The sequence below is a fragment of the Dryas octopetala genome, chromosome 5, assembly GCF_963921425.1.
Source record: "Dryas octopetala chromosome 5, drDryOcto1.1, whole genome shotgun sequence".
NCBI classification, from domain to species: Eukaryota; Viridiplantae; Streptophyta; class Magnoliopsida; order Rosales; family Rosaceae; genus Dryas; species Dryas octopetala.
This window is the reverse complement of record NC_141370.1, coordinates 12,986,098-13,001,370: the sequence shown is the minus strand read 5'-3', so window position 1 is coordinate 13,001,370 and position 15,273 is coordinate 12,986,098. Positions and strand designations below refer to the sequence as shown.

The 15,273-nt window shown below is 39.1% G+C and overlaps 2 protein-coding genes across 4 annotated transcripts; both read right to left on the bottom strand.

Moving 5' to 3' along the window:
* Positions 1-930: 930 nt before the first annotated feature.
* Positions 931-9,342, bottom strand: LOC147284464 (Ran-binding protein in the microtubule-organising centre protein). 3 transcript variants are annotated; one of them, XM_086243155.1, is made up of 12 exons: positions 8,867-9,342; positions 8,652-8,753; positions 8,339-8,419; positions 8,115-8,224; positions 7,848-7,983; positions 7,545-7,643; positions 6,855-6,960; positions 6,301-6,746; positions 6,044-6,217; positions 5,743-5,925; positions 5,170-5,496; positions 931-1,268 (listed from the first exon to the last, which is right to left on the bottom strand). In XM_086243155.1, exons 1-12 carry the CDS (start codon positions 9,167-9,169, stop codon positions 1,176-1,178), a joined length of 2,160 nt encoding a protein of 719 aa, XP_086099281.1. In that variant the 5' UTR covers positions 9,170-9,342; the 3' UTR covers positions 931-1,175. The 3 variants fall into 3 exon arrangements, with proteins under 3 accessions (XP_086099281.1, XP_086099280.1, XP_086099282.1); XM_086243154.1 differs by having other exon boundaries at positions 5,743-5,940; positions 8,867-9,338; XM_086243156.1 differs by having other exon boundaries at positions 5,743-5,940; positions 6,873-6,960; positions 8,867-9,336.
* Positions 9,343-11,659: 2,317 nt separating this feature from the next.
* Positions 11,660-13,995, bottom strand: LOC147284463 (patatin-like protein 1). Its single transcript, XM_086243695.1, has 7 exons — positions 13,852-13,995; positions 13,459-13,640; positions 13,201-13,375; positions 12,927-13,088; positions 12,089-12,391; positions 11,823-11,998; positions 11,660-11,738 (listed from the first exon to the last, which is right to left on the bottom strand). The coding sequence occupies exons 1-7, from the start codon at positions 13,993-13,995 to the stop codon at positions 11,669-11,671; spliced, it is 1,212 nt and encodes a 403-aa protein (XP_086099821.1). The 3' UTR covers positions 11,660-11,668.
* Between the last annotated feature and the right edge of the window lie 1,278 nt (positions 13,996-15,273).

Here is a 15,273-nt window from a genome sequence, read left to right as displayed (position 1 = left end):
ATGATGGTTTCAGCTGAAACCAATTTTTTTAGAGAGCAAGGATTTAGCCGAATCCAAATATTTGACATTTGAGAGATCCATCTTGAGAGGATTCTAAACGAATCTAAAAGCCGTCTTGAGGGGATTCTAAACGAATCCAAAGGCCGTCTTGAGAGGATTCTAAACGAATCCAAAAGCCGTCTTGAGAGGATTGTAAACGAATCCAAAGGCTTGATTCAACGCCATTGGAGGAGAATTTTGGTTGAATCCTAAAATAGAGATGAAATGAATGGCATAGAATGACAGCTACCTGTAATGTTTGTTCTGGCGACTGCACTTTTGCTTTCTACACTTCCCTTTCCTTAGCCTTTTGGCGTTCTCTCTCTTTTTTTTGGATCCATTTTTTGAAGTTGCTCACCTCATTTTATAAGCAACATGAGACGCTAAGAAAAGAGGATGTGATGGAATAACTCATTTGAAATCAAACTAATCTTTTTAGGGGTTGATAATTTTTAGTTCAAAATTGATAATTATCTCTCAATTATCCTTTATCATAGAAGTCTCATATTTATCAACTTCATGCATTTCAAAATATGAAGCTGATGCACAGTTTTTTTTTTTTTCTTTTATCCAACTTAGCACCAGCCACCTATGTGACGTGGGGCTCTATCCTTATTTTTTTTGAATTTTTTTATGGTTCAACAATGTACTATTTATTGGTGGACTATGATAATCCATCTAGTTAATTAGCCTAAGGAGCTGCATGAAAGCTGATTGTATTTTCGGTTCTTTGTTATCAATGAAATTGATCTTTGGCCAAGACAAAAGAAAAAGACAACAAAATGCAAGATGTTTTTCAAATAATAGGGTAAGCTTACAAACAATATAATAGAACAGAATTAAATCAAGAACGAGGAGTGGTGAGCATTGACCCACATTCCCATCAACCACTAAACCAATCCAATTATCGAAGTGTTTTATTATTTTTTTGATCAACCAATTCAGACGGAATTCCCATATGATAATATACAAAAGAACAGCCAGTATAAGCGTTAACAATACATGCTATGTACCTCACTTTGCAACTATGTGTATAATCTGCCTACATGGGAAACTCTTATGCACAAATTGAATAAAATAATAAGCAAAAATAAATTATACATAGCTGGAATACAGCTACAAGCCTACAACTCAAACTATGCAAATATTTGCTGAATGGCTGTCTCAGCATTTCCATTGTACTGTGCAAGAAGATGGATGGCATCAGCCCTCGAAAAAGCTAGAAATTCCTGCAAGCACCAAAATGGTAAAATTAGTTGTTGTACTGAGCAAACCTGTGTTAGAACTTAGAACTTAGAGATAATGCTTATATTAGAACAAAATATCATAGCTTGGTAGCAATTGCAATTTACCAACCATACAGAGACCTGGCCCAACATTTCTTTTAAACCTAGGGGAATCCTTTTGGTGGGGAATATATTGATGATCAGGAATCTTATGTCGTAAGGATGACCAAGAATGGGAAGGACAATGATGTGCAATGGACAAAATAACTATAGGAAGACGCCAATCTTTGGTAAGAGCAAGGAAGTGTTGTGGTTTTGTCTCGTCGGAAATTTCTGGAGGAAGCTACAGTTCTGGCCAAGAGCAGTAGGGAGACTGGGCAGTGGGGTAGTTTGTTGTTTTCCTAGTGGGGTACGATTTTGGAAGACAAATAGGACTTGCACAAGACTTTCCTAGTGTGGGAAGGAGTTCTAAAGGGTTTTCCTTGTGTACAAGGGAATAGAATTAGCTAATAGGTAGATTACCTAATTCTATTAGGATTAGGAATCCATATTGTAAGAGGTAAGTCTATGCTCTATAAATAGGCTGCTGCAAGTCTCATAAATAAAAAATATAAGTATAGCTAGAGACTTCTAGGGAAGAAACTCAAAGAGAGACTCGGGTTAGAGACTCAAGGGTGAGTGACTTCAAGGGAAGGGTTTTTCAAGAGGGAAAAACACAAGAGAGCTATTTGTGCAAGAGAGAAGAGAGCGGCTGCGAGTTGGGTAGTCTAGGGTTTCAATAAGTTCTTGTACTCTTATTCTATACATAGTGCAGCTGTGATTCTCTAAGGATCACACGGGGACGTAGGCAAAGTTCGCCGAACCTCGAGAACAAATCTTGGTGTTTTTTGTGTTTACTTTTGCTGCCATATTGTGTGTTGTTTGCTATATCTGTTTTAACTCTAGAATACATCAAGGACAAGATCACAGGGGGTGTTAATTCACTACAATTGGTATCAAAGCCAGGTTGGTAATAGGTGTCCGCGATGTCTAGAGGAGGTCGAAGCATGGACTTAGGGGATTTAAGGCCTGCTTTGAAGCCATATGATGGCAAGGATGATTTTACAGATTGGCAACGGATGATGAAGAACGTGCTGGTGCAGCAGGATCTGGATGATGCACTTCTTGGTGAGAAGCCGACAACCACGTCAAAAGGAACATGGAACAAGGTTCTCAAGAAGGCCAAGAGTTCAATAGAGATCCACCTCACAAGATCCGTGAGGTCTCACATCACAGAGGCGATGACAGCAAAAGAAGCATGGGACAAGTTAGAGAGTGTTTATATGGGCAAGACGGTGTCCAATAAACTCTTCTTGAAGGATGAACTCTTCGGGCTTCGACTAGAAGAAGGTGGAGATGTAGCGGATCATGTATGCAAATTTCAGCATTGCATAGCTAATCTCGACAAGGTCGAAGAAGTTTACAAGGATGATGATAAGGCTATCATCTTGCTGAGATCCCTGCCATCTTCTTTCAAGCACTTCCGAACAACTTTGATGTTTGGAAAGGAGACTCTAAAGCTTGATGACGTGGTGCAAGCGCTCCAGTCATATGCAAAGTTAGATGATTTAACTGAAGACACTCAGTCATCACAAGGCCTTTACGCTAAGGGCAAGGAGAAGAGTCGAGGGAAGGAAAGGAGGGGCAGATCTAGCAAAAAGGGGAAGTCCAATGATTCCGATGAAGAAGGTGGTTGCTTCGAGTGTGGTTCACTAGACCACTGGAAAAGGGATTGCCAGATATGGCTGGAGAAGAAGAAGAAAAGGGATGAAAACTCAAGTAACGTCGTGGTCGACGATGGGGAGCTTTTGGTGGTATCTTTAGGTAATTCTACTCCACATGCTTGGTATTTGGACTCCGGATGTAGTTTTCATATGTGTGCAAACAAGGAGTGGTTTCATACATATGAGGAATCTAGTAAGGGCAAAGTTTTGTTGGGGGATAACTCTGTGTGCAAGATTCATGGCGTCGGCACAGTCAAGGTGAAGATGCAAGATGGAATTGTTAGGTTGCTTGGGAATGTGCGATATATTCCTACATTGAAAAGAAATCTTATCTCTCTTGGAACTCTAGAGAAGAATGGGTATGCATTCAAGTCTAGAGCAGGGAAGCTCCAAGTCTCAAAAGGATTAAGTGTGATCCTGAAGGGAGTTGTGCAATCTAATAATCTCTACAAGCTTTCCGGGGTTACAGTGATAGGTGGAGCAGCTGCGTCTACCAAAGAGAGCTTGGATGTTGAGCTCATGGAGCATTGTAACAAGGGAGAGCAAGGGCATCATCTCACAAAGGAAGAGTCTCATCAAATAAGTGCTACGGCTAAGGAAGAAGAAGCAACAAATCATGATTGTTGCTTGGTTAGTTATTCATCAAAGATTGACTTCAAGGATGCAGCAAGGGAAGTCAATAAAGATGAGGAAGGTTTGATTGTTGTTAAGGAAGATGCAACCATAAAGGCAATCAAGGTGGTTATGAAGGTAAATCCAGTTCAAGAGAAGGCCAACTCTGAGCTGGTGGAGCATAACACAAGGGTTGAAGAGTTTGGGCAGCAACAACAATCAACAAAGGTTCAAGAACAGGTGGAGAAAAAGAGCACAAGGCAGTCCAAGCCCAAAAGTACCATCAAGCTAACTCATAAGTTTTGGTGGGAAAAGGACAGAGGTTACTATGGTGTTAGTAAGGGAAATCCGGCTACATTCAAGGGGGCTTGTGAGAGTAAGGAATGGGAACGTCGGAGGTGTGCTAGGTTGTCTCTACAAAGGAACTTCAGTTGGAAGTTAGTTCCTAAATCCAAGGAGAACGTTGGCTATGAATGGGTTTATGGAACAAAAGGCGAAGAGAATCTTGAGGCTGCAATTAAGATTCGAAGGTACAAGCTCGGGTTGAGCTTGCTCAATCTTCAAAGTTAGTTGATTGAGGGTGGAGCACCTTCTCACTTAAGGTGCATTGAGGCAATAGGTTTTTTGCCAATGTGAAGGGGTTTTGGAGGTTTGTTCGAGGTTACTTCAAGACTAGAGAATATCTCGAAGGTACAACATTCATGGCTTTGGTTCCGACTCGCCAAGGTGGAGATTGTTGTGGTTTTGTCTCGTCGGAAATTTCTGGAGGAAGCTACAGTTCTGGCCAAGAGCAGTAGGGAGACTGGGCAGTGGGGTAGTTTGTTGTTTTCCTAGTGGGGTACGATTTTGGAAGACAAATAGGACTTGCACAAGACTTTCCTAGTGTGGGAAGGAGTTCTAAAGGGTTTTCCTTGTGTACAAGGGAATAGAATTAGCTAATAGGTAGATTACCTAATTCTATTAGGATTAGGAATCCATATTGTAAGAGGTAAGTCTATGCTCTATAAATAGGCTGCTGCAAGTCTCATAAATAAAAAATATAAGTATAGCTAGAGACTTCTAGGGAAGAAACTCAAAGAGAGACTCGGGTTAGAGACTCAAGGGTGAGTGACTTCAAGGGAAGGGTTTTTCAAGAGGGAAAAACACAAGAGAGCTATTTGTGCAAGAGAGAAGAGAGCGGCTGCGAGTTGGGTAGTCTAGGGTTTCAATAAGTTCTTGTACTCTTATTCTATACATAGTGCAGCTGTGATTCTCTAAGGATCACACGGGGACGTAGGCAAAGTTCGCCGAACCTCGAGAACAAATCTTGGTGTTCTTTGTGCTTTCTTTTGCTGCTATATATATTGTGTGTTTGTTTGCTAATTAGTCTAACTCTAGAATACATCTAAGACAAGGCTAGAAGGTGTTTTTCACTACAGGAAGTAAAACTAACTAGTGCTCAAAAGGGAAAAATCACAACTACATATTGAATATGCTTCCAAAGGCGAGACAATACGGAAAAAGTATGCACTTTAGTCCAAATAACATACCATTACTTTCAGTATTGCATTTTCGTCACACACAACATCTCTGGATGACACTTGAGTCAGACTGTTACCATCTTCCACCATCCTGGTGCTTGAAGATATTGTAACTTGTGAAGACCCATTAGAGCAACTATCAGCATTAGACTTCGATGTTGCGGCAACAGCGAGCGAAGGAGTATTAACTTCTTTCAATGAATCAATCTTCAATAGACTTTCAAAGTGATCTTTACACATTTGAAGTTTAAACCACTCATTATGTGTGTGAAGGGTTGCTCTCATTATTTTCATAAGCTGGGGCTCGTCAATGCCAAGCCTCCTACCAATTGCAACCTATCCGAGACAGAAGCAAGTGTTAATTTCTTATTCAAGGCATGGTACATTGTTAATTTCCATATATTACATTTAGGAATAATGTCCGGATAGCAAAAAAAAAAAAAAAAATCGACAGTGAGTGCTAATTGCAACCTAAAAGCTGTTTTAGAGAACATAAAGCAGTATACAAGTATAACTGAATACAATTAACCAAATATATTGCATCAGCAGTTACTATTAATTCTTAATTCAGTCATGGCATACCTGGAGTGAAGTTGCAATAGCATGTAAAGGCAAGCCTTTCCCAAGTGCATCTTCATTAGGTTGGAGCAGTGCTAACAAAGTCTCCTTCAAAGGTTTCAGTAAAGTTGGATTACTGGCAGCTAAAGGACCTAAATGAGAGCATGCAACCCTGAGAGCACTAGAATAATCACCAGAGCTGACAAGCTTAAGAAATTCAACCTAAAATTGGTGAAAAGATTAGACTGACAAAACATTGTATAATATTATAATGAATAGAAACTATTTCCTTCAATGAAGCATTGAGAATACATGATCTAAGTACCTGCTTAAGTTGGAACAGCAAAATAGGATTGTGTACAAAAAAGTTTGGGTCCATAGCATTAACTTCTTCCACAACCTCTGCAGCCATTCCTTTGCTGGCTAGTTCCTTCATCCCAATCACAATCTCATATTTATCCTCCACATTGTTAATGTCTAAAGTTAAACACTCAGATGCCTGCAGAGCAACACTTTTGTCAAATAATCAACCAGTACCAACACTAACACTAGCACTTCTACCTAATAACAACGAAACAAAACCTGCTGTTGCTTCGATGAATACGTATTGGAAACCAGGGCAGTTGTGCTAAGCTCTTGATTACAAGAAACACCATGAGTAAAACCAACATCATCTTGTCTTCCCCTCCATCGCTTGCGTTTACTTCTTTCTGCAGTTACGTTGGTCCTGCTTCTTCGTGTTCCTCTAAGCTTTTCATGCTGATGTGATCCACTAGTGCTACAATCCCCATGGTTGCTTGTTGACTCACAAGCATAACGTAATTCAACCTCGATTCCTTGCATGCTAGTCACATCTGAATTCTTTTCAGGGGAACCACCTAGGTGATCATTAGTAATGGAAACTTCACCATCAGAATGCTTGCTGGCACCATAATCCACCTCATGAGAACAGTCTTTTGATGAACTATACCCAATCACTGGTTGATCAACTTTCAAAGATTTGGAAAGGCTTTGTACTCCACCAGATACTGTCATTGATAGGTAGATCAGTAGTAGTCAGAGTGAGAAATTAAAAAAATATAAAAGCCTAGGAAACTTTGGAAAAGAAGGATGAAACGCAAAAGTTCAAATTTCACCATAAGAAGATGCAATACCGGAATCCACAATGCCCCTGTAAACGCAGTACTCGCGAACAAGCTCGTCAAGCATGGTAACATCAAATCTCATTCTACATAATTCATTCTGCAGTCAATTAGTACAAGAATTAGTACTAGTGGACTCAAATATTTAAACCAACCATAAATAACTCAAAGAACCTCATAAATGATTTATTGGATTTATGGGCAGGAAGATATATTTGTCATTGAGAATGAAAATGTAAACACATTGGCATCATTAAGGTTTATTCTTCATGGGGAACCACTAACATGCAAGCTTAAGTAGATAATAGAAAGAAATATAGTTTAATGTTAGTGCATAATGTCAAAATCTTGTTCTTCAGGTTGGAAGAAAAGAAGTAATGTAGTATCAGCACTATAAGTTCTTCTACCCCTTCTTCTGGTCAAATCAGTCGCTACTCTTTAGATGCTCAGCCTTTCACTTATATAAACAACTGACCAGTATGCTTGTTCTTTCATTTATATCTAAAAAATGTATGTCTTAAATCAATTAAGAGCTACGAATATAGGTGGGAAAAGACAAGGACTAGTCTACATATGCATCAAATGACCAATTTTCGTATGAATTGTGAACATGATGAATACAATAAAAAAATTTAAAACTTACAGAAATGTAATAAACAAAATTTACATTGAAAAGTAATTAACCTGAAACGCCTGAAATAAATCACCCTTAGAAAATCTCAAGCTATCTACCGCTTCTTGTCTTTCAAGCTCTACAGCATGTGCAAGAGCTTGTATGTCCACCTGGTTTTCCAAAACAAACATGAAATTATATAAAGGCATGCTTAGCAGTGCAAATGATGGTTTTATTACTTGATTGTCTAACACAAGAAAATGAGGAAAATCTTGTGGATATCACATTTACCCTCAAGATGCTGACCTATATGATAATTCTCTTTTCACCTCAAGTAACATCTATGGACAGTTGTGCATATTTAAAAATCTCACCTCCTCAAAAGGAGGTGCTTCATACAGGCTCTCCTGGGGTGTTGCAGGGGGGTCACGCTCCTCAAGAAGCAACCTCTGAGTAAGATCTGAAATGGGTGATGAAATTCCTTGGCGAAAACAAAATCCCTTGTGTATGCTGCATAATACAAGGATAACTTCAAAAGATAAATACAATGATATAGTGCCTCAGATGTACCCACACACACACACACTCACTCACTCACCTTGCATACCAAAGATCAGAATAATATTAACTGTGAGTAATACCTTATTAAATATATCAATGTCATCGAGAAGACTGGATCATAGGCATGTAAATGAGCTCTTAAGACAGTGGAAATCAATCCAGCAATGTCAAACCTCCTCCTTTCAGACCACTGGAATACATAAAGAAAACATGCCTTTTACCACAAGCTACATGTATGGGTGAAAAAAGAAGAACCGTAGGTCATAGCTGTCTACAAGAACATTATATACATTGAGTATCCCACCTCACTTGCTACTGGAGAAGTTTGATCGTCTTTGTCATATATAAAAGCGAGAAGAACATGCTTGAATTCCTCATATGCTTCCTTAAATGCAATAAAAACATCCATCAGAAGCCATAATTGAAAAGAAAGAGCAATTGCATCAAAGCATTTAGTAAAATATCAAAACCCCAATTCTCATATTTGCTCAATTTTAACACATACAACAGAACTATAAGCTAGCCTCTCTAGTCTCTCGGCAGTGAATTCCATTAAAGGATTCACAAAGAAAGAAAAAAGACGAAGCTTAAAAGCAAAGAAATAGCTTTTTAAGTACCGGGTAGGCGTCAAGGGCACAAGGAGCAAGAGCAGTTCTCAGGCAATTAATTGCAGAATCACGATCCTCTGCAGTCTCTCTCCTCAACAGCTCAATAAACCTCTTTAAACAAATGGCCAAAAATTAACAATTTTGAGGATGAAAAAGACATAAATAAACCCCCAAAAAAGTACAATTTATCCGGCATTTTCTCGGCAGCCAAACAGAGGCAGTACCTGTTTCTGCAAGCGGAAGAGGAGTCGGTGATCGTCGAGAATGAAAGGGGCGTGGGAGCGAAGGAGATCGATGGCGGCTTCAATGTCGCCGGCCTCTAGCGACCGTCTGATCTGGCGAATGATCAATCTCGACTGGTAAGACGACGAAGAAATAGAGGAGGAAGAAGAAGAAGAGGGAGGCGAGGAGGGTGGAGACGAAGAAGACGATGTCGTATAGGAGGAGTCTTCGACCAGGTTCTCGGATTTCGCGAAATCGATGATCAAAGCGTCTAGGGCTTCCCAGTTAATGGGGGTTGAGTCCATCTGAATTTTTGTCGGGAAAGTTTTTCGCTGTTCGGGTTGAAGAGGAAGGTGGTGGAGGGGAAAATATTCTCGGATTGTGATTGTGAGGTAAAAATGCGGATGGATTGGGCTTTTATACGTGGCGGTTAATCAGAGGAGTTGGAGGGCGGATGTTGTTAGTTTGTTACTCTTAACCTTTGGGTGATTTATGTTTTGCTGATGTCTACGTGGAAGCCTACGAATCTGGAAAGGTCTGCGATCTGATAAGTGAAGCCTATCTCTGTGTGTCGACAATGGGCTGTTCAGATAAGTAAATAATCCAACCGAACCAAATATAATAGAAGTAGGGTTTAGGCTGTTTAGCTGGGGACATGTTTGAGACAGATTTGCAAACCTTGGATCCACATGAGTAACCCAATATGAGTGGGCCTGGCCCATAGGCAGGGACGGATCCAGGATCCCAAACTTGGGGGGTCATCATCAGATCAAGTTTAGCGCCGCGAAGCGGCGGCAAAATTTTTTAGGGACCAAACATGTGGCCGGCTCTGGTGGTGAGGGCTGGATTAGTGGGTTGGGTTTGTGTGGTGTGGGTTTTGGGAAGTTTAATTCAATCAAATATTTAAATTTAAAATTTTTAAATATATTAATTAAATATAACAACCATTAGTTATATTTTTGAATCTTAAATCTAAAAAAAATGGATTTTAGTCTATACCCACAACCCCACAACCGTACGAGTAATAGGCCACAACACATACATGGTTTTAGTTAAAATGGGCTGCTGTATTAGCCCATCCCAATTCCCATTTGTTTTCCTTTTCAACTAGGCCTACCCACGTAGCCTTAAGTCAGCAAGATTCAGGCAATCATCACCATCACTAGCCTTTCACTCTCGTTTTATGTTCTCTCGCTCTGTCTCAACTCTCAGCTCTCACTCTCTCTCACTACTCATTAAGCATCCAAATCATCGCCACTCACCAGCTCTCACTCTAAGAAGGAAGAAGGCTAGCTATTGAAACTGTTTTGAACCAGTTCGATTGGGGCGGCTTCTCTTAGCTTGAGAAAAGTGAGGCCGTGAGGGTCGCCGTCCAAACACTCGGGGGGTCGCCGTCCAAAGAGATGGCATGTTATGGGCTTCTCAGCTGGCTACTGGGGGGTCAGACGACCCCCCACCTTTGTATGTGGATCCGTCCCTGCCCATAGGAGTTACAGTCCATGACAAGAAGGTCGGCCCAAAATGCATAAGATCTTGGGTCGAGCCATTCAATGATGAGAGGCCCTTGATAAGGGGCCGGCCCATGACGAGGTGAGGATGCCAAGCGAGGGCAAACATAAGAGTATGGGTGCAAGTAGAAGTCTTGACTGTCAAGGCATACCAAGATCATGTTGTCATCCCACAAATCATAAATAGTGCCCAATAAGGAAAGAGTTTTAGCAGCACCTGTTTTGAGAGAGAGAATCAAGTATCAAGAAATGAAGGCATGGTTTATCATAATTAAGTATTGGATCTCCGTGAGATTCTATAATGACTATAGTCATTGTATGCCGTCCACAAAAACTTATCATTTATGGACAAAAAGTTACCACTTATTACCACTTACTTGAGCGATCTATCAAAAAGTAATAACTTTTTGTTGATGACATATAATGATTGTAGTTATTATAGAAGCTCTCTGGATCTCCCTACCTATTGCCAATTAATTTTGAGTTATATGCTCAAATTTACTCTATGGTATCAAACCAAGTTCACGTGTTTAGCCAAACATCCACATGTGGTCTCACATCACCTAACATATGTTGTCTATGTGTTTGATCTAAGTGATGTCATATGTGAGGGGACGTGTTGAGAAAGAGAATCCAACATTAGGAAATTAAGACCTTGCATAGTGGTCTCCCCACTCATATTACCAATTAGTTTAATTTAGAGATAAATGGTCCTAGCTATTTCCTATATTATAAAGGGATTTAAATTTCAGCATAACCAGGAAAGTCATAAAAGGATCGTAGATACAAGTATACAACCAAAGGGAATAATAATAGTTTACAACACCTCTATAAAAATATGAGGCATCATTCAAAGAAGGAAGTCACCCTCAATTACACAACAATACAATGCTTATCCGCTAATAAAGTGTATCGAACCAAGTTTTCTACTATGCACAAGCAATCTTCAGAAATGAGAGAGAGAGAGAGAGAGAGAGAGAGAGAGAGAGAGAGAGAGAGAGAGAGAGAGAGTATTATTAATCAATAAACTTGCAAGTACACATCATGTGTCAAACAATATGATTTTACAGCTTGGATTGGGCTTCAAATGTTGAGTAGTCAACTTCTAGCTGCATATTTGTGTGCATTGATTGATAGAAGCGGCGAGTTTTGGTTGAGACAATTCAGGATTTATCTTTCTTAGAATTGGAAGAAAAAGATTGAAATGACTGCATATAATAATTAATTTCACTTCACAAGTATAGGGTCATGATTCATGAATCCCTTGTAAATTTGTAGTAAGGTAGTGTTAATGTGTCAATTGGAGGAGCCTTGGTGTAATCTTCCCTTGCGCAGTCTTCTTTCCTCCGATAGCAATTTTGCAAATCTGCCATATGCATGCGACAACTAATTAATGCTTATATACAAATTCAAAGTAGTTTGATTATTTAAGTGATCACCTACTACGTACCTAGTGAGGGCTTCTTCATTGGTGCCTTCATTTCCAGCTGGTTCAAAAATCCCAGTATCAAGATTCACCCTGGAAACTGGTTTATGCAACAGACTCTCACCAGTCTTTATAAGCTCCTCCATGTTCTTATTTGTTGCCTTGTCGGTCGATGATATGTCCCCACTTAACGTGTCATCCTGCAATTACATGTTTTTGATCAATAATGTGGTCAATAAATGTAGTACATATTAGTGAATGCAATTGAGGGGTTGAACTTATCAAAGTACCTGAATACGAAGGTAGTTGTGCTCACATCTAATGGAGCGGAAAATCAAGGACATATGAAGGTCAACCATGTCTCCGCTGGCAAATGTAAATGCATCAACTAGAGGGGAATGGCCATCCGAGTAAAGCCAGCCCAAAATCCCCCACTTTGATGCCATTTTTGCATCGAACTTTTTCTCTATCTTTGAAGTTCCAGTGCCTAGAGAGAGCACAAGGTATTTCCCATAGTCTAGACTTTGTGGTGAAGGCAGAGCATTTGGATCGCCTGGGAACACCGTCCCTGTTGGCTTCATTGCCAGCAATGCCTTTCCAATTCAAATCACGAAATTGATTCCATATGAGTATAGTTAAGCATGCATACCTAATCTATATATGTAAACAAGATCATATTATCAGGGTAAATAAGAAAAGGAAACACTAAAAATTTGAAATTCCTATTCTGTCACTCGGGTTTTGGCTGAAGTGGTAACGATTGCGATGGGGATATATGGACTAGACCCTTTTCCGAAATGCTGGCAAGTAAAGAAAAACGAACCATTTAATCAATTAAGGGAGAAATTCTTACATACAACGGGTGTATATAACATGTCTCTTTTATATTCACCTCTTATGTTCCGATCATGTGGCCATTGTAAGAGGGACGTAGGAGGGGTGTAGTATATGTTAGCACAGTCCCACATTACCTGGTTACGTTTTGAATATGTAGCATCTAAGTACATGGACACCCTTTAGTCCTTTACTTGAAAGCTGGATTTCAAGAATAAACTTTACCTATGAGTTTAACACCCACAACTAACGTTAGCATTTTTTGGATGAAAGAATGAAGGATTTGTATCTTACAGGATTGTTTGCTGCCACCCCACCATCAACAAGGTTGAATTCCCTTTCATTTCCTCCTGAGTCTTTAGTTTTGAAATAATGAGATGGAAGATAAGTTGGAGCTGAAGAAGTGCCAATGCAAACATCTGATAGCAATGCATCCACAGAAGCATCCATCTCTGCCTGCATGCAACATAGATATCATGGTTTTAACATGTGAACATTTTCAATGTAATGCTGCTAGCTGTCTACATATATAAGTATGTATGTGCAACTTATTGAGTATACTACATACCTCAAAGGTTGAGAAGACAGTAGGTTGTAACAATTTGATGTCAAATGTAGGTATAACAATTCGTGTTACAGTTTCATGCAGTCTTCGAGCTCCAAGTACCTTGTGAAGTAAATTTCTAATATACTTGCCATCATATTTTGGTCCCGTTAAGGCTTTTATTCTCATAACTAGGCCACTATATATGTTGTCACAAACAAAATTGTAAGTATTAGAGTGAATACACACACACACACAGCCAGAGATCAAATTGATTAAAACCTGGATTGAGGAAATATTTTGGGGCAATGCTTGAGATAGAATGGAACAATTTCTTTGGCCTTGAAAAGGGGTCTCTTTTTTTGGTCAGGTGCTGCCAACATGGCTGCTATTAGTCCTCCTGTGCTGGTTCCTGCAATCACATCGAAGTAATCTGCAATTCGGGCTTCTTCTCCATCCAGTTCCTAAACAAAACAAACACTACTTACTACGTACACACTGATTATACATGATCCCAAAGAGGCAAATTAAGACACATTTTCTGAACTAGAAGTGTCACATTAACACTGTTGCTACTGATACTAGTTAAGTTTTAACATTTCCTTCAATATTGGCTGTGACCAAATAGTTGTGTGTGTGTGTGTGAGTGAGAGAGAGAGTCCTAAATTTGCATACTTGTAGTTTTGATTCAAGGAGACTCAATATGGTTCCAGGAATAATGCCTCTAATTCCTCCCCCATCAATGCTTAGAACAGTAATTTTATCACCAAAGCTTGATGGGTTGATTTCATCACGGAGAGAATGGCTATGCTCCCCCATAATTTAATTTTCAGCTAGCAGTACGTGACACATAAGAATGTGTGTGTATTTATAAATGGTAGGTAAAGTTCCAAGTACCCAAATGCTTGGATATTATGGCCAACCCTAACCATCAGGGTTGGCCAGCTGGTCTATATATATTATATATGTATATATATTGGCTGCTGCAATTATCATGATGAAAATGAAAGCTCAGGAAAAGTTATGCAAATTTTTACACAAAACCCAAATATGCAAACAGCTAGAAATTGATTAGATGAACAAGAAACCATAAAGTAGATCCATGTTTTTTCTGATACTAAATAGTAACGAATGGTTAGGCTACTAATTAGGTCAAGGGCACTATACCCAAATGAGTAGAGACTGGCAATTCCTGAATTCTGAAAGCATTGAGTACATAACATTTTTGTAACAAGTGTATGTACATACGTACCTGTATGGTCTACATAATGGGATTGGACAATTATACATACCAAACAAGCTTAATGCAGACTTGGATTAAATTCAAACACTGGGTCTAAAATTGATGACCAAGAGTTAGAGGGTGAGTTTTGTTCATGAACCAGAATTTTTTGAATCCAAGTAGGCTCCCAAAACTACAAGTAAATATTTAAATTGACATCAATTTCCCAAATCTGCAAATCAAATCCAAAACCATTTCCCCATCTCCTTTTGCCCACTTTCAGTTCTACAGTTGCTTGCACGTTAAAAGAACAGTATAACAAAAGTACAAGTGAGAGACAGATTTAATAAGTAGTTAATAATCTAAGAACAATACTTGGGTCACCTTGGGGATATCTCAAGGTCACCCCACCCCCAAATTCTGATTTCGGCAATGCCGACGCATAATCGGAACCGTTTTTAGATCACCTATTATAGATCTTCTCTATAAAAAATTAACTCAATCGAAAATCGTTTGGTTATATAACTGTTGTCGATTAAATAAAAAAAATCAACTGTTTGGTAAAAAAATCACTTTTTAATTGAAAACTATCTATTTTTTCTATTTAATTAACAACAGTTATATAATCAAACGATTTCCGATTGATTTGATTTTTTGCAGAGATGATCTTTAATATGTTATCTAAAAAGTGAACGGTTCTGATTATACACCGACATTGCCAAAATCAATATTTGAGGGGGTGGGGTCAGTATTGTTCATAATCTAATATGAAGTATGATCAACCTATAGCTAAGCTAGGCCATGTCTACTTAAGAGAAAGTGCTGCCAATTAGCTTCCTCTGTAATATAAGTTGACGACTTGATGTATAGATAAG